The sequence below is a fragment of the Cherax quadricarinatus genome, chromosome 10 (assembly GCF_038502225.1).
Source record: "Cherax quadricarinatus isolate ZL_2023a chromosome 10, ASM3850222v1, whole genome shotgun sequence".
Lineage (NCBI taxonomy): Eukaryota > Metazoa > Arthropoda > Malacostraca > Decapoda > Parastacidae > Cherax > Cherax quadricarinatus.
This window is the reverse complement of record NC_091301.1, coordinates 4,534,925-4,553,289: the sequence shown is the minus strand read 5'-3', so window position 1 is coordinate 4,553,289 and position 18,365 is coordinate 4,534,925. Positions and strand designations below refer to the sequence as shown.

The 18,365-nt window shown below is 36.7% G+C and overlaps 1 protein-coding gene across 6 annotated transcripts in view; it reads right to left on the bottom strand.

The window, feature by feature from the left end:
- The window catches only part of LOC128687898 (multidrug resistance-associated protein 1), a 196,140-nt gene that overhangs the window by 36,875 nt on the left and 140,900 nt on the right, over positions 1-18,365 (bottom strand). For all 6 annotated transcript variants that reach the window (XM_070083532.1, XM_070083534.1, XM_070083530.1 and 3 more), the window contains 3 exons: positions 4,662-4,751; positions 1,903-1,993; positions 907-1,015 (listed from right to left, as the gene is read on the bottom strand). In XM_070083532.1, coding sequence (XP_069939633.1) covers positions 907-1,015; positions 1,903-1,993; positions 4,662-4,751 — 290 coding nt within the window. The remainder of the gene's footprint in view (positions 1-906; positions 1,016-1,902; positions 1,994-4,661; positions 4,752-18,365) is intronic.

Sequence of the window (18,365 nt, the reverse complement as noted above, 5' to 3'; positions counted from 1 at the left end):
TGGGGTGTATTTATCATCATTTTATGTTATGTATCGTGTTTATTATATAATTTTGAAAAAAAAATATCATGGATGGATTAATGAAAATGTGTATATTAACGTAATATACGACATTTAATGAGACTCGGTGAGTATTGTTATTATTATTATCATTTCTAATATGGCGTCACTTGTGCAAGTCGTCTGCTACCACATCTCACATTTATGTTTATTTATTCTACTGTGGGGTGTATTTATCTTATTTATATGTTATGCATCGTGTTTATTATATAATTTTGAAAAAAATATCATGGATGGATTAATGAAAATGTGTATATTAACGTAATATACGACATTTAAATGACTCGATGATTATTATTATCATTACTAATATGACGTCTGGAGACATAAGACACTTACCAATTTTAATGTGTACCTGCATGCCAGCACAGTATGTAAGTTTATTTAGGTACAGGTATACATAAGTATAATTCAGAGTATATATAAAATATGAAATAACTTTTAAAAACATTTGAAATTTTGGAGTTTACAGACAAAATGGAGAGACTTAGTGCTTACTGAGCTCATGGAGAATGTAAACAAACAGGGTGGGGCACGGTGACCGTATTAGAAAGTCAGGTGGGGGGAGCTGTATAGCGAGTTTTGGTCATAATTTGAAATGTCCGTATTAGCGGAACGCCGTAAAGTGAAACGCCGTAAAGCGGGGCCTTCCTGTATAAGTAATCCTAGCAAGGTATTACTGTAGTGCTCTTTTTTTTTATGACCAAATTTATTCTTATTTTTGTGCACATAATAGCTTGGTATATGTAAACCAGATTATTCCCCCACCCCACCTTCCTCATTCCACCGGTGTTGTATGACTTACTGGTTTAACACTTGCCATGAACATATTATTGTAAAGCTCACCTGTTAGCCATGACACTTGGGAAATAACAAACTTGATTCAAGTCAACTTTCTTTTCAGATTCTAATATAAACTCTTGCTCCTTGCTGTATGCCCGGATAGTGGAGGCCCCTGTCAAAACACAAAAGATTAATAACTTTAGTTTTTCTGTGTGATGTATAATTTTAACAACTATTACAGCAGGCCTGCTTCCCACTTTTCAGATATAACAAATATGAGTATCTTATCACATTATTACCCTAGTGTACAATACAAAATTTGGTTGCTTATCAACTGCCTTAAGACATACCAGGTAACAGTTTTTGGGGATTTCTCATTTCAAATTCTGCCCTGAGGCAGTATTATTATGGTATATTATTATTTTTTTTTTCAGCAAGTTGGCTGTCTCCCACTGAGGCAGGGTGACCCAAAAAGAAAGAAAATCCCCAAAAAGAAAATACTTTCATCATCATTCAACACTTTCACCTCACTCACACATAATCACTGTTTTAGCAGAGGTGCTCAGAACACAACAGCTTAGAAGCATATACATATAAAGATACACAACATATCCCTCAAAACCGTCAATATCCCGAACCCCTCCTTTAGAGTGCAGGCATTGTACTTCCCATTTCCAGGACTCAAGTCGAGCTATATAAAAATAACCGGTTTCCCTGAATCCCTTCACTAAATATTACCCTGCTCACACTCCAACAGATCGTCAGGTCCCAAATACCATTCGTCTCCATTCACTCCTATCAAACACGCTCACGCACGCCTGCTGGAAGTCCAAGCCCCTCGCCCACAAAACCTCCCTTACCCCTTCCTTCCAACCTTTTCGAGGACGACCCCTACCCCGCCTTCCTTCCCCTACAGATTTAAATGCTCTCCATGTCATTCTACTTCTGCATATAGAAAAAAAAGCAATATAAATGATCAATATTACCAGGGTATTCAATGCATTTCAATATTTAAAATATACTAAAGTAAAAAAATACCAAGTGTGACAACATTCTCACCTTGTATGCTCTCCTGGAAATGAGAGTAGATGGGAGAACGTGAAACAGACTCAATCCGCTTAAGCTGTCTCGATGTGGTCACATACAAAACCTGAAAGTCAAAATATAATTTTTATGTTACAGTATATTACACTGTTACTGTATCAACTCATTAAAGACAACTCAAAAGATAATCAGAAGAATGAAAAAATTTCTGAGTACAGTAATTCGTTAGTTACTGAGATATCTTTGAGCAAAGCTGGGAAAGAGATATTCAAGACATTAATAGTCCCATCATACATTCGATATTTTAATAAGAAAAGATATTCTTAAAAAGAAAACATCACCAAAAAGAGACACATATACATTGAACATTAATTGTTTAACATTTAAAACTCATTTTTAAAGTAATTTAACGTCAAATTATTTCTTTTTATTAACACATCAGCCGTTTCCCACCAAGGTAGAGGGGCTCGAAAAAAAAAAACTTTCACCATCATTCACTCCATCACTGTCTTGCCAGAGGTGCACTTACACTACAGTTATAAAACTGCAACATTAACACCCCTCCTTCAGAGTGCAGGCACTGTACATCCCATCTCCAGGACTCAAGTCTGGCCTGCTGGTTTCCCTGAATCCCTTCATAAATATTACCCTGCTCACACTCCAACAGCACGTCAAGTCCTAAAAACCATTTGTCTCCATTCGCTCCTATCTAACAAGCTCACGCATGCTTGCTGGAAGTCCAAGCCCCTCGCACACAAAACCTCCTTTACCCCCTCCCTCCAACATTTCCTAGGCTGACCTCTATCCCGCCTTCCCTCCACTACAGATTTATACACTCTCTACATGTCCGAACTGCCTCAACAGCTTCTCATCAGCCCTCTGGATAATAGTTTTGGTAATCCCACACCTTCTAATTTCCAAACTATGAATTCTCTGCACTATATTTGCACCACACATTGCCCTCAGACATGACATCTCCACTGCCTTTAGCCTTCTTCTTGTTGCAACATTCACCACCCCATGCTTCACACTCATAAGAGCATTGGTATAATTATACTCTCATACATTCCCCTCTTTGCTTCCATGGACAAAGTTCTTTATCTCCACAGACTCTTCATTTTTTTATCCTCATCAACTTACTCTTTCCTATATTCACTTTCAATTTTCTTCTTTTGCATATCCTACCAAATTCATCTACCAACCTCTGCAACTTCTCTTCAGAATCTCCCAAAAGCACAGTGTCATCAGCAAAGAGCAACTGTGACAACTCCCACTTCGTGTTAGATTCTTTACCTATCTGCCAACACCCGAGCATTCATTTCTCTTGACAACCCCACCTTGACATCACACATCCTTGTCTAAGGCCTACTTTTACTGGGAAATAATCTCCCTCTCTCCTACATACTCTAACCTGAGCCTCACTACCCTTGTAAAAACTTTTCACTGCTTTCAATAGCTTACCTCCTATTCCATACATCTGCAACATCTGCCACATTGTCCCCCTATCCACCCTGCCATACGCCTTTTCCAAATCCATAAATGCCACAAAAACCTCTTTACCCTTATCTAAATACTGTTCACCTATATGTTTCACTGTAAACACTTGGTCTACACACCCTCTACCCTTCCTAAAGCCTCTTTGTTCATCTGCTATCCTACTCTTAATTCTTTCAATAATAACTCTACCACACACTTTACCAGGTATATTCAACCGACTAATTCCCCCATAATTTTTGCATTCTCTTTTGTTCCCTTTGCTTTAACCTTTAAACTGTCCAAACGTAGATCTACATTTACACACATACCGCTCCGACTTTGATTTTTCCATATTTGAAAGCATTTAAAAAAAAAAAGTAGATCTACGTTCAGAGTGCTACGAGAGCAAATGTAGATCTACGTTTGGACAGCTTAGGGGTTAATAAAAAGGAACTATGCATGCTCTCTGCCAATCCCTAGGTAACTTACCCTCTTCCATACATTATTAAATAAAAGCACCAGCCACTCCAAAACTATATCCCCACCTGCTGTTAACATTTCTATCTTTATCCCATCAATCCCAGCTACTTTACCCCCTTTCATTCTACCCACTGCCTCATGAATTTCCCCCACACTCACAACTGGCTCTTCCTCACTCCTACAAGATGTTATTCCTCCTTTCCCTTTACATGAAATCACAGCTTTCCTATCTTCATCAACATTTAACAATTCCTCAAAATATTCCCTCCATCTTCCTGATACCTCTAACTCTCCATTTAATAACTCTCTCCTATTTTTAACAATCAAATCCATTTGTTCCATAGGCTTTCTCAACTTATTAATCTCACTCCAAAACTTTTTCTTATTTTCAACAAAATTTGTTGATAACATCTCACCCACTCTCTCATTTGCTCTCTTTTTACATTGCTTCACCACTCTTAACCTCTCTTTTCCTCTCCATATACTCCTCCCTCCTTGCATCACTTCTACTTTGTAAAGATTTCTCATATGCTAACTTTTTCTCTCTTACTACTCTCTTTACATCATCATTCCACCAATCACTCTTCTCTCCTACACCCACTTTTATGTAACCACAAACTTCTGCTCAATGTCAAATATTAATTAGTACTCATCGCTACTCCTGAGGCAATTAATATAAATATTTAAACAAATTATAATGACTTATGAAGTAGCCTACTAACCAATATGCAACAGCAGTGAATTTAATTAAAAATTTATGTGCAACCAACAAGAAAATTTAAATAGAAGTGGGAAGTCCAATACATAAGCATTCTTACTTGCACAAGGTAGTAGATTATTATGGTTGGCACCATAACCACAACAAAGATGGGAGTAGAGTAAATTATTGCCAAGAATGTCGACGCCACCTGAAAACAGAAAACAGTAACAGAAATAAAAAATATTTTATATGATAAAAAAATTTGTTTACACACTTTTTTTTTTAAGATGGAATGTGTGTTCTATGTACCATGGACAATATTCAAGTTTTATGTGTAGAAGTGTTGCTGAGAAAATGCGCTGAAATATTAAAGTGATGGTGAATGTGTTTCCTTCTTCAGGTCATTCTACCTTGATGAGAAATGACTAATGTAGCAAAAAATGTAATGATGGTACTGAGACAGTTTCTTCAAAGGAAATCAGTATAATGCATGCCACAGAATGCCAAATCTTGTTTCAAAATTTAACTGACCTACTCAGTAAGTGACTGTTTAATGTATCTCTCACTCTTTCCTGCAAAACATTAAAAAAAAAAAAGAAAAAATCTTTCTTTTCTAAAGTCAGGTGACCACTAGTACAAGTGTGGTTTACAGTATTTGAAAGTACTACATGTCAAAAGAATCTCAGAAGTGAAAATTTAAAATAAATTATACAGAATAAAAAGAGATACTGTTTTGTGTATATGTAGTGGAACCTCTTTCTTTACAGCTTTAAAAATTACAAAATTTTTCTTTGATTCATGCTTCTAAGGAACATGCTTGTGGGATAGCAAGGCAACTGTTTTTATTGATAAAAATAAACGCACACAATATCATGGAATTTTTATAAAATACACAATTGTTATCATACTTTTTCAAAATTTTTAATGTAACATGAAGTTTAAATAAAACAAGGTACACTGTGACTGTGCTGTTTACCTCTACAGCACAGACTACCATTTTTTGATGAGGTTGCAAAATTTTTGGTATCTCCTTGGGTGGAAAAAAAAAAGGGAAGAAGAGAGGGCATGGGACGTCACAACTGATATAGCAAATCAATCAGTTAGGATATGTTATAATCAGGGTAAAGCACTAAGCCCACAGGGGTCATACAGTGTATGGGGAATGGGAGGTAATTAGGTTCAATCCAAGGAAGGGAAAGATAATCCACTTCCTTGGATCAAGATCCCCTCACTGATATCAAGGAACCTCCCCTGAGGGGTACGAGACTGTAGTTAGCATTCAATATGTAACCCATGAACATCACAACTTTGCTATTTTTTGAGTTTCTATGATTACTTACTTTGTAACCCATTGATAGAAACTGAAACAGATTACACTCATGGTGTCCCAATTTTTGATCAGTATACAGTAGGTCCTCGAATAATGTTGTTTCATTCAATGTCGTTTCGTTATAATTATAAGAAAAAATTAAATGAATACAATGAAAACAAATTATTGCAGAATGAAAATTTGTAAGTTTATGATAGTCTTACAAATACATGACAATAAATGATGCAGTACAAAAGTGCTCAGTGAGCCTGCCATATCTGTTGCTTGTTTTTGAACTGCCTGGTGGTAGGAGGTGCTTCCTACAATTTTTGCTTTGCAAATATTTATTCCTTGATTTAACCCTGTGGCAATGTGTGCTAAAGGTGCAATGTGTACCCCTGGTGTTTGTGGCCACAAAAAACAGAAAAAGTGTGACATTAGAAACAAAACTAGAAGTTTTAAAGAGGTCTGAGGATGGACAGTGAGGTGTGGATGCTGGAAGAGCTCCTGGTTTCATTATACATCATTTCACTTAAAGTTGCAGTTTTCAAGACCCTATTGACGACGTTAAGTGAGAACTTGCTGCATAGTTTGTCGTATAATTTAAGCTTCCAGAGGCTGAAGCACACATTAACTCCTGCATTCCGTTCCAATGTTCCACCACTCAAAGAATTTTTCTAGAATTTTTTCAGTCCTGTTTTTTTTCTTGTTTTATAGTTGTGGTCTCCTGTTCTAAAGTTAATGGTGCTAAGGAATCTTTATTTTCCTTTATTCTTGTATCTCATGTGTGTTTCCCATGTCTCCTCTTTTCTAACTATAAAACAATGAGGGTATTATTATTAGTTTTCACTAGCTCATCATAATTTACATTCTCAGCTGAAGCCTTTTTTTTTAAATGCCAATGGCCTATCTTAATATTTATAGGTGCAAACACTACATTATCCTTCCATATCCCAATTTTGGTCTAAAATATGTTGCAAAAGGCTTTGTTAGCATTTCACCATACATATATCCGAAGTCGGCTTTAGAGTTTGCCAGTGTAGTGTACGAGTGTCTCGTTTATTATATTTATGTCATTTCATAATAATGGTTTTGTCTGATTACTCCTAGATCCCTCCTTGTCCAATATTTTCAATATTTTATCATACAATTTATATTCTTCATGAAGCTTGTGATCACTTTCTCCCATTTTCATTACAGCCTGTAAATGTAGTTCTTTCATCCATATGTAATGTCATTTGTTCATTTTATACAAGTCATCTTGTAGGAATTTGTAGTCATTTATTACAGATTTTGCAAGCATCATGGGATCTTCAGTGCAACATAAGTGAACTGAAATTAAGCAAAAAGTTATAATTACAGTGGTACCTTGATTTATGAGTGCCCCAACTTATGAGTTTTCTGAGTTACAAGCCATTGCTCTGTCGATTTTTTGCTTCAAGTTGCGAGCCAAAATCCAAGTTACAAGCAAGCTTGAGATACGCCGCCACTAGTTGGTGCAGCAAACGCCAAAACATCTGCCCAGCACCCCTGCGTTTTGTGCAGTTATTTTGTCAAATTTCTTTTTTCTAACCATGGGTCCTAAGAAAGTAACTGCAAAAGACAGTGCTGAGAAGAAGAAGAGGATGATGTCCATTGAATTCAAGCATGAAATCATAGAAAAACATGAGAAAATCACTTTTGTTTCAGTGTTTTCCTTAAGAAACTAGTGATCTAGTGCAGTTAGCCTTACAAACACACTGTTTTCTCTTATAATAACTCCTCAGAAGGGCAAGAATGGGAAGATATGGTCAAAGCGATAATTATTTTTACCTCAGGAGTGGCTGCCACTACTTGTCACATAATGACATATTTTATTCATTCTAGGGTATATGTCATGTTTTTATGTTATTCATATTGTTTATTGTGTCATATTAGATCAATTGTGATAGCGTTATATTGAAGTATTTTCTCCTGCCTCCCAAGAGCCAGGAATTCCGCTGAAACAGATTAATGGCATTTCAGTTAATTTCAATGAGGAAAATTGATTTGATATATGAGCAAATTGAGTTACGAGTTCAGTCATGGAATGAATTAAACTCGTAAGTCAAGGTACCACTGTATTAGTTTAGCCAGTGTGGAGTAAACCCCATCTGCTGGGAGACCTTATAGTATTAATGAATCCATTAAGTGTTACATTAGGGAAAAATGAGAAGACTAAGGAAAGAATAACAGTCATTGTAAACATACCAAAAGGACTGTGTCAACTGATGACATACATTATAATCTCACTTTGAGTTGCTGGGTCATATGTACATACACAACTAAAACAGTTATATGACTGTTCTACAAACAGGTGGCAAAACTGGTAACAAGTGTACCTGTAATAGTTGTACCAAGTAGGTTGGTATGAAAATTTTAAGATAAGGAACAAGCTGTACAATGTTAAGTCACTGGAGTGTAGGCATGTGTAAATGATCTTTCATGGAGTGATCCTCATCTCAAAGTGATCACATATGATAGGAGATATGGGTCACAGGTAGTCTTTAATGATGAAAGTGTCTTCTTCAAGAAGATGATGCCTAATGACAAATTTCTTCAAAGCTGAATGACCTGCTCCTGACTTAAAGAGCAAAAAACAGGATGACCCTGTGTGAAGAAGTTCAAGTTGCTCTATCAAACCTCGAGTGACTGTGTGATGAAGCCGACGCTGCATTATCATGCCTCAAGTGTGTGATGAGGCCAACGCTGCTCTACTGTTCCCTCAACTTGTGCATTTACAGCAGAAAATAAGGATCTGCCAATGGTATGGATGGCAAATACAATGGGTTAAGCCAACAAAAAATCTTAATTGACTGGTTTCAAAACAGCATTATTCTTGTAGTCAAGAAATATTTTAACTACATGAAGACACTATCAAGTCTCCCTCCTCACAGGCAATGCTTCTACCTACAAGAGGACCTTGCACACTGGAACCCAAATGCCAGAGAGAAGTTCCTGCCTTTAACCACACCTTCCTTTCTATATCATGTAGACCAAGACATGAGCACTGCATTCAAAAGATGATACTGGTAATGGTCTAACACTTGAGGTGAGTACATAAGTGAGTGCACATACACCACATCCTGCTCTGTTGTTCAAGAGAACTGTTAGGGATTTTTCCATTATTGCAGGGTTTCCAAGAATGTAACTACTGTGAATACCAAGGCCTCATTGTACTTAGAGAAACTAGTTTTAACTACAGTAGTTTTAACTACAGATTTTCCCTAGGTGGAAATTCAAATTCCATACCTGTATATTGCCTTTCTTTTGTGATAACTTTGTGCCATACCCAATATGCTTTAGATTTTCATGAATTGTAAGGGGGATCAATATATTATTAATCATTCAAGGTTGTCAAACATTTTAGCAGACTGCAATATGGTATGTTATTTATTGTATTTTTAAGTTGCCTGAACTATATAACAGCATGCTATCTAATCTAGACTTTGTTGGTAACACAGCTGAGCAGGGAAAAACAGAGGACTTTTAACCCTTTCAGGGTCCAGAGTCCAAATTTCAAAGTGCGCACCAGTGTCTCCAAGAATTTTAACAAAATAATTTTGTTATTTTTTTCTTATGAAATGGTAGAGAATCTTTTTCTGAAGGTAATAAAACAAAAAGTACGAAATTTGATAGAAAACTGACAAAATTATGCTCTTGTGAATTTTGTGTCAGCGATATTTACGCATCGGCAATTTTGCAGACTTTGACTCCCATTTTAGGCCAATTACCTTATTTCAGTCGACCAAATTCTTAGCTGTTTCACTAGTATTACTTCTATTCTATCGATTGAGCACAAGAAATCGCCAACTCAACTGTTTCAACTACAAAATAAAGTGATCGGAAATTGGTAATTTGGCCAATTTAGTTCCAATTTCAAAATAGGGTCAAGAATAAACAATGCAGACATTCCTGGCACTAAACTAACATTTCCTCTGTTCATTAGTTACGTTTTCAGGCTTTACAAATGAATTCCATTTTGATTTTTTATTCACAATGAATTTTTATTCAAACCATAACAAAATAAATTTACTGTCATGCAATATTGTAATAATTGTATAAATAATATCAGCACATTTGTGAACGTATATTAGACCCACCAGCTGGCGTGTATTAGATGTGTGAGGTCATTCGTTTACTCTTGAACATCGGCAAAAATTTAAAATTTTTGCTACTTTGAGCTCAATTTCAATCCATTTCCAGTACTAAAACCAATCAAAATCATCTTTATTTCTGTGATACATCTTCCATTCTATCAAATGAGACCATGAAAAAAACAAACGAAAAAACACTGCAAAGTTGCTGTTTTAATCGAAAATTACGGTCTCACTTTTTTTCTCTCATTATGCACTGTGTGCTGCAGGATTTGTTTTATGTGGTGCACACATACCACATAGATGTATTATCTCATATCTAGGCCCAAATTTACCACTCACAGCTTATCAGAGTGAGCTGAGCTCATGGTGTAGATCTACGGTTTGGACCCTCAATGTAAAGTCGTAGATCTATGACACAGACCCTGAAAGGGTTAATACACTGTATCAGCTATTAATTTTATAATAAAGTGCAATTTCAAAGAAAGTTTACTTAAGGGTGAATGATACAAATAATTTTTTGAAACAGGAACAAAGACTGACATGACTCAAACTATAAAAAGGGCAACAGTTCCAAGTAAGTTAAAAGAGGAAAATACAGATATTACTTTTTACAAAAGATTATTATTATTACTATAATCACAACTAAGTGCTAAACCCATAAGGGTCATTTTACAAAATCAACTTACGTCAAGAGCACAATAGACAAAATCAAGTATGATGTCTGGTAACTCAACGTCCATTCCATAAACATCCTTAGAAAACCGATTGAGGATTCGGCCAATTGGGATTGTGTCGAAGAATATTTGTGGTTGTCTCAGTACATTGTGCAGCAACTTCAGGTGAATGTATGCAGATGCCTCAACCATCTTGACCTGGCTTCTTACCTCAGCAATTATAATACCAATAGCTGAAACATGAAATAGAAAAGCCAACCATGTACAGTATGTGTGTGTGTGTGTGTGTGTGTAAAGTGAAACACCCAATAATTGCTGGTGTTTCTGTTCTAATGTCACTGTAACAGTGAAAAATCTGCCTAAGTACAGAAGAACACCCACATCCGCAGATTTGGTTACCGCGGTTTACTGTGGCCCACAAATAACCCTTAATTTTACTTAATAATGACACCAAAGAGCAATAGTAGTAACGGTGGCAGTTCTTCAAAGCATGAGAGAAGTCGTGCAGTGCTTCCCATGAGTGAAAAAGTGCTAATTCTCAACTTATAATGTGTAATTTATCAATTAAATTATATCATAGGTATGTATGTAAATGACAAATGACATATATAGGGTTCACTACTATCCAAGGTTTTGGGTATCCACAGTAGGTCTTGGAAAATATCCCTGCAGATACAGGGGGACTACTGTACTACTGAATATCCAAACTTTTTTCTCTTAATTAAATATCAGGTATACATTACCCTACCTGGTATAATGAGGGGAAGATGTTCCAATGGTTCTAGTTCTAGTCATGAAAACTTTTTTAAAGTGAGAAATACGAGTCATGCCTGACCTTCTCCCCATTACCGTCCCATGCTCACTCACTCATTATAATAATAATAATAATCCATCAATACCTCCAGTGAATATTAAGCTATTAATTTTTTTTAACACCCTGGCCATCTCCCACCCAGATATAGTGACCATAAAAAGAAATACTTGTACCATCATTTACTCTATCACTGTTTTGCCAGAAGGACATAGATAGTTCAGATGCCCCTCCAGACTGCAAATATTCCTACCCCTCCTTTAGAGTGCAGGCACTGTACTTCCAACCTCCAGGACTCAAGTTCAGCTAACCTGTCTCCCTGATTTCCAACACTAACAGCTCGTCAAGTCCTAAAAACCATTAGCCTTCACTATTCCTAACACGCTCACACACGCCTGCTGGATGTCCATGCCCCCTGTATATTTTTCCTTAATGAAAACACCAGTTTACTTGATTTGAATGAGATTTCATAAATAAACGATGTAATAATACTTCACGCTGCAATATAAAGCATCTCACTTTTAGGACAGTTTTGCAGTCTGTGAACAAGGCCAGCAGCAAGAGGGTTTATTTAATGTGCTTGCAAAAGCAAATCTGTTAACAAAATGGCTAAGTGGCTTTACACACTTAAGGAGCCATTCCATACACAATAACTGTTTCCAAGATACTGTAATGAGCCACTAGGCATGTCATTATAGGATTAAGACATGTCAAGATGTTTGCAAGTAACTCTTGATAAATGCATTCAAGGAAAGCACATAGTGCAGTGATTACAGTACATCAGTTTACAATACAATACAATTTTTATTTCTTTGCAAGTTTACATTGAGATTCTGTAGTTATAATAATGAGTTGCAGTGCAAAGAGAGCCACTATCATGTTTAATGCAATATTTCATCACAAACCTGAGCTAACCTAGTCTCACCTTACCACAATGCAATCCTCAACTAGCTTACGGTCCAACTACCACAATACAACCCTTATCTTGTAAAACTGAACTAAAAATATATCATTAATGAACATTTTTTGTTTTACATCCTTTGTGTCTATCACGTACAATAACAAAACAACATTTTCCTTTCATTTCATAAACTCGCAAATCAAAGGCATTGTATCACAATGTATACTGTAATATACAGTATAATTACAATACCCACAAGTGACAAAATGTAGAATATTAAATTGCAGTGTACAAATAAAATGGACACATTTATACTGTAAGATGCTTTAAAATTGTGATACTAGTTGCCAACTCCAGGAAACATGATCCTTTATCTTCCTCCCATGTTTGTGTTTGTTGATTACTGAAGCCAGGAAATATGGTTCACCTCCTTTCCACTTGCATGTATGCATCCATGTATAATTTACTGATAACAGAAAACATGCTGCTTTATCTCTCTCTCATATATGTGTAGGCAACTGACACAAGGAAACATCACGTGTTCTCTCCTCTTGTTTATATGTATCAGCAAATACCACCAGAAAATACATTGTGTTATCTATCTTGTTTGTTTGTTTCAGCAACTGACACCAGGTAACATGCTATATTCTCTTTCTTGTATGTCCATATCAGAAAATGACACCAGAAAACAAGATGCATTCTCATTCTTTCTCTTTCATTTTTGTTAATGTAATAAAGTTGGTAGAATTACCGACAATATGTAAAGTAAAAGGACACAAGTGCAACTAATGTGACATTTATTGTGGCAACGTTTCGCTCTCCAGGAGCTTTATCAAGCCATTACAAACAATACATGGACACAGAGGGTATATAAAGGCTCAGAGTGAGGTGCAGTGCTAGTGAGGTAACGTTTCGATGTTCACTAGTGGTAGTAGTAGTAGTGGTAGTGACAAAAGTAATACAATACATTGATCGCTGTTTCGAATACAATTAAACAAAACAACAGCAGCTTCACCATCTCCGAAGTCTTAGCAAGAATCCTCCTGAAAACAGTAAACCCTGCCATCACATAGTCTCTCCTGTTATACTACACAAAGCACATTACAGAGAGTGAACACTGAAACAAGCTGCCTCTTTCCAGTCTATATTTGTCCAACCTATTTTTATGTTACCCAAGTAATAGCTTTTATATCCTTTTACTCATGTACGAATTAATTGCCCTACCATATTGTATTACTTTTGTCACTACCACTACTACTACTACTACTACTACTACCACTAGTGAACATCGAAACGTTACCTCACTAGCATTGCACCTCACTCTGAGCCTTTATATACCCTCTGTGTCCATGTATTGTTTGTAATGGCTTGATAAAGCTCCTGGAGAGCAAGACGTTGCCACAATAAATGTCACATTAGTTGCACTTGTGTCCTTTTACTTTACATTTTTGTTAATATAAAACAAAGTAGACTAGACAACTCAAATACACGTCTATTAGTGTTAGGTGCACATGCAAGCTTATAAGTAGGAAAACATTGGTTAATATGTATTACTGAAAGGTTATATTATATTAGTAAGAAGTTAGGTTAACAAATATAGCAGCACCACCAGGCTTCTCACTTCCTCATGAGTGATAAGATGTTATGATTGGTACAAACGTGTACAAGATAAAAAAAAAAGTTCAAAGATGAGCTACAAAATAGCTACAAGCTCTAAAAGCTATGAATTATGAAAATAGGCAGAAGGCATTAGATGAATAATAATAATAATAACAGGTAGTTGGTTGGTAGACAGCAATCACCCAGGGAGGTACTACTGTCCTGCCAAGTGAGTGTAAAACGAGAGCCTGTAATTGCTTTACATGATAGTAGGACTGCTGGTGTCTTTTGTCTATCTCATAAATATGCAAGATTACAGGTACGTCTTGCTACTTCTACTTACGCTTAGGTCACATACACATACATGTACACGTTTATTTATACACACTCATCTGAGTTTTCTTTGATTTTATCTTAATAGCTCTTGTTCTTACTACTTTTTCCTTTTATATCCATGGGGAAGAGGAATAAGAATCTTTCCTCTGTAAGCCATGCATGTTGTAAAAGTCAACTAAAATGCCAGGAACAGTGGGCTAGTAACCCCTTTTCCTGTACAGATTACTAAAAATAATTAGAAAATTGTCAATGTGGGATGTCTGAATGTGCGTGGATGTTGTGTGAATGATAAGAAAGAGATGATTGTGGATGTTATGAATGAGAAGCTGGATGTCCTGGCTTTAAGTGAAACAAAGCTGAAGGGGATGGGAGAGTTTCAGTGGAGAGAAGTAAATGGGATTAGGTCAGGGGTTTCAAATAGAGTTAGAGGAAAAGACGGAGTATAAATGTATTAATTCAAGGATTATGTGGAGTAAAATAAAGGTTGGATGTGAAAAGTGGGTTATAGTAGGTGTATATGCACCTGGAAAAGAGAGAAGTATAGAGGAGAGACAGTGGTTTTGGGAAATGTTGAGTGTGTGGGGAGTTTTGAACCAAGTGTGAGAGTACTTGTGGTTGGGGATTTCAATGCTGAAGTGGGTAAAAATGTTGTGGAGGGAGTAGTAGGTAAATTTGGGGTACCAGGGGTAAATGAAAATGGGGAGCCTTTAATTGAGCTATGTGTAGAAAGAGGTTTGGTAATAAGTAATACATATTTTATGAAAAAGAGGATAAATAAAATATACAAATTATGATATAGCATGTAATAAAAGTAGTTTGTTAGATTATATATTGGTGGATAAAAGGTTGATGGGTAGGCTTCAGGATGTACATGTTTATAGAGGGGCAACTGATTTATTGAATCATTATTTAGTTGTAGCTATAGTTAGAGTAAGAGGTAGATGGGACAAAAGGAAAATGGCAACAAGAAGTAAGAGGGAGGTGAAAGTGTATAAACTAAGGGAGGAAGAAGTTCGGGTGAGATAAAGCAACTATTGGCAGGAAGGTGGACTAGTGCAAGTATGAGTAGAAGGGGGGGGTTGAAGAAGGTTGGAATAGTTTTAAAAATGCAGTATTAGAATGTGGGGCAGAAATTTGTGGCTATAGGAGGGTGGGTGCAGGAGGAAAGAGGAGTGATTGGTAGAATGATGAAGTAAAGGGTGTGATAAAAGAAAAAGGTAGCTTATTAGAGGTTTTTACAAAGTGTTATAAGAAGAGCAGAGTATATGGAGAGTAAAAGAAAGGTGAAGAGATTGGTGAGAGAGTATAAAAGGAGAGCAGATAATAGAGTGGGAGAGGCACTGTCAAGAAATTTTGATGAAAATAAGAAAAATTTTTGGAGATAAACAAGTTAAGAAAGCCTAGAGAATGAATGGATTTGTGAGTTAAAAACAGAGTTGGGGAGTTAGTAGATGGGGAGATGGAGGTATTGGGTAGATGATGGGAATATTTTGAGGAACTTTTAAATGTCGACAAAGGCAGGGAGGCGGTAATTTCATGCACTGGCCAGGGAGGTATACAATCTTTTAGGAGTGAAGAAAAGCAAGATGTGAGTGTGGGGGAGGTACGTGAGGCATTATGTAGAATGAAAGGGGGTAAAGCAGCTGGAACTGATGGGATCATGACAGAAATGTTAAAAGCAGGGGGGGATATAGTGTTAGAGTGGTTGGTATTTTTGTTTAATAAATGTATGAGAGGGGAAGGTACCTAGGGATTGGCAGAGAGCATGTATAATTCCTTTATATAAAGGGAAGTGGGACAAAAGAGATTGTAAAAATTATAGAGGAATAAGTTTACTGAGTATACCAGGAAAAGTGTACGGTAGGGATATTATTGAAAGAATTAGAGGTAAGACAGAATGCAGGATTGCAGATGAGCAAGGAGGTTTTAGAGCAGGTAGGGGATGTGTAGATCAAGTGTTTACATTGAAGTATGTATGTAAACAGTATTTAGATAAAGGTAGGGAAGTTTTCAGTGCATTTCTGGATTTAGAAAATTCATATGATAGAGTGGATAGGGGAGCAATGTGGCAGATGTTGCAAGTACAGTGGCTTACGAATTTAATCCATTACATGACCTCATTCGTATCCTGATTTGTTCGTATTCTGAGTCAATTTTCCTCATTTAAATAATTGAAATGTCATTAATCCGTTCCAGCAGAATTCCTGCTCTTAGGAGGCACAACAAAATACTTCAGTATGATGCTAATATCAACTCTACAGCTTATTTATATATCACAATTCATCTAATTTCACCATCACTCAAGAAATGCACAACAGGTGCATCATTGTCAGTGTTCAGCATTTCTTCGATGTCAGCTTCCTGTAACTCCATTAGCACACAGTCAAGATGAGTAAACAGAATTGTCAATGCATATTGCTTGGGTACATTTATTCTGTTAGTGGGTTGGATCTGTGAAGGACCTGCCTAGTATGGGCCAACAGGCCTACTGCAGTGTTCCTCCTTTCTACTGTTGTTATGCACCCATGACACCAATCATACCCATCCCCTCCCACTTACATATTTGTCCAATCTCTTTTTCAAGCTACCCAAGGTTCTATCGAAGCTAAAACCTTGGGTAGTTTCAAATTTAGGCTGGATAAATGCATGAGTGAGAGGGGTTGGATTTGAGTGGGACTTGCACATGAATAAAGAGGATTATTAAAGCTTATTGCTTGGGTAGCACTGAAAACTGAGTTGGGCAATTATTCTGTTAGTAGGATGGATTGTGAAGGACCTGCCTAGTATGGGCCAACAGGCCTGCTGCAGTGTATTATTAATTAGTATGTATGTATAACAATAATAATAATTATTATTAATATTAATTTAGGGAAGTGGAACACATATCCAATTCCCTTGATCAAGAGCCCCTCACCAAGTAACCTCCCTTGAGGGGGAAGTTCACATCCTGAAATTTCATTCGTATCCAGAAGCAAAAAATCGATCGAGTGACTGTTCGTATCCTGAAAAATTAGCATGATGGGGAATTCGTAAGCCGAGGTTCCACTATACTGTACTAAATGCTGTAAAGAGTTTTTATGAGGATAGTGAGGCTCAGGTTAGGGTGTGTAGAAGAGAGGGAGACTACTTCTCGGTAAAAGTAGGTCTCAGACAAGGATGATTAAATGTCACCATGGTTGTTTAATATATTTATAGATGGGGTTGTAAAAGAAGTAAATGCTAGGGTGCTGGGGAGAAGGGTGGGATTAAATTACAGGGAATCAAATACAAAATGGGAATTAACACAGTTACTTTTTGCTGATGATACTGTGCTTATGGGAGATTCTAAAGAAAAGTTGCAAAGGTTAGTGGACAAGTTTGGGAGAGTGTGTAAAGGTAGAAAGTTGAAAGTGAACATAGAAAAGAGTAAGGTGATGAGGGTATCAAATGATTTAGATAAAGAAAAATTGGATATCATATTGGAGAGGAGGAGTATGGAAGAAGTGAATGTTTTCAGATATTTGGGAGATGGCATGTCAGCAGATGGATTTATGAAGGATGAGGTTAATCGCAGAATTGATGAAGGAAAAAAGATGAGTGGGGCGTTGAGGTATATGTGGAGAAAAAAAAAAACGTTATCTATGGAGGCAAAGAAGGGAATGTATGAAAGTATTGTGGTACCAACACTCTTATATGGGTATGAAGCTTGGGTTGTAAATGCTGCAGCGAGGAGATGTTTGGAGGCAGTGAAGATGTCCTGTCTAAGGGCAATGTGTGGTGTAAATATTATGCAGAAAATTCGGAGTTTGGAAATTAGAAGGTGTGGAGTTAATAAAAGTATTAATCAGAGGGCTGAAGAGGGGTTGTTGAGGTGGTTTGGTCATTTAGAGAGAATGGATCAAAGTAGAATGACATGGAGAGCATATAAATCTGTATGGGAAGGAAGGCAGGGTAGGGGTCATCCTTGAAAAGGTTGGAGGGAGGGGGTAAAGGAGGTTTTGTGGGCGAGGGGTTTGGACTTCCAGCAAGCGTGCATGAGCGCATTAGATAGGAGTGAATGGAGATGAATGGTATTTGGGACCTGATGAGCTGTTG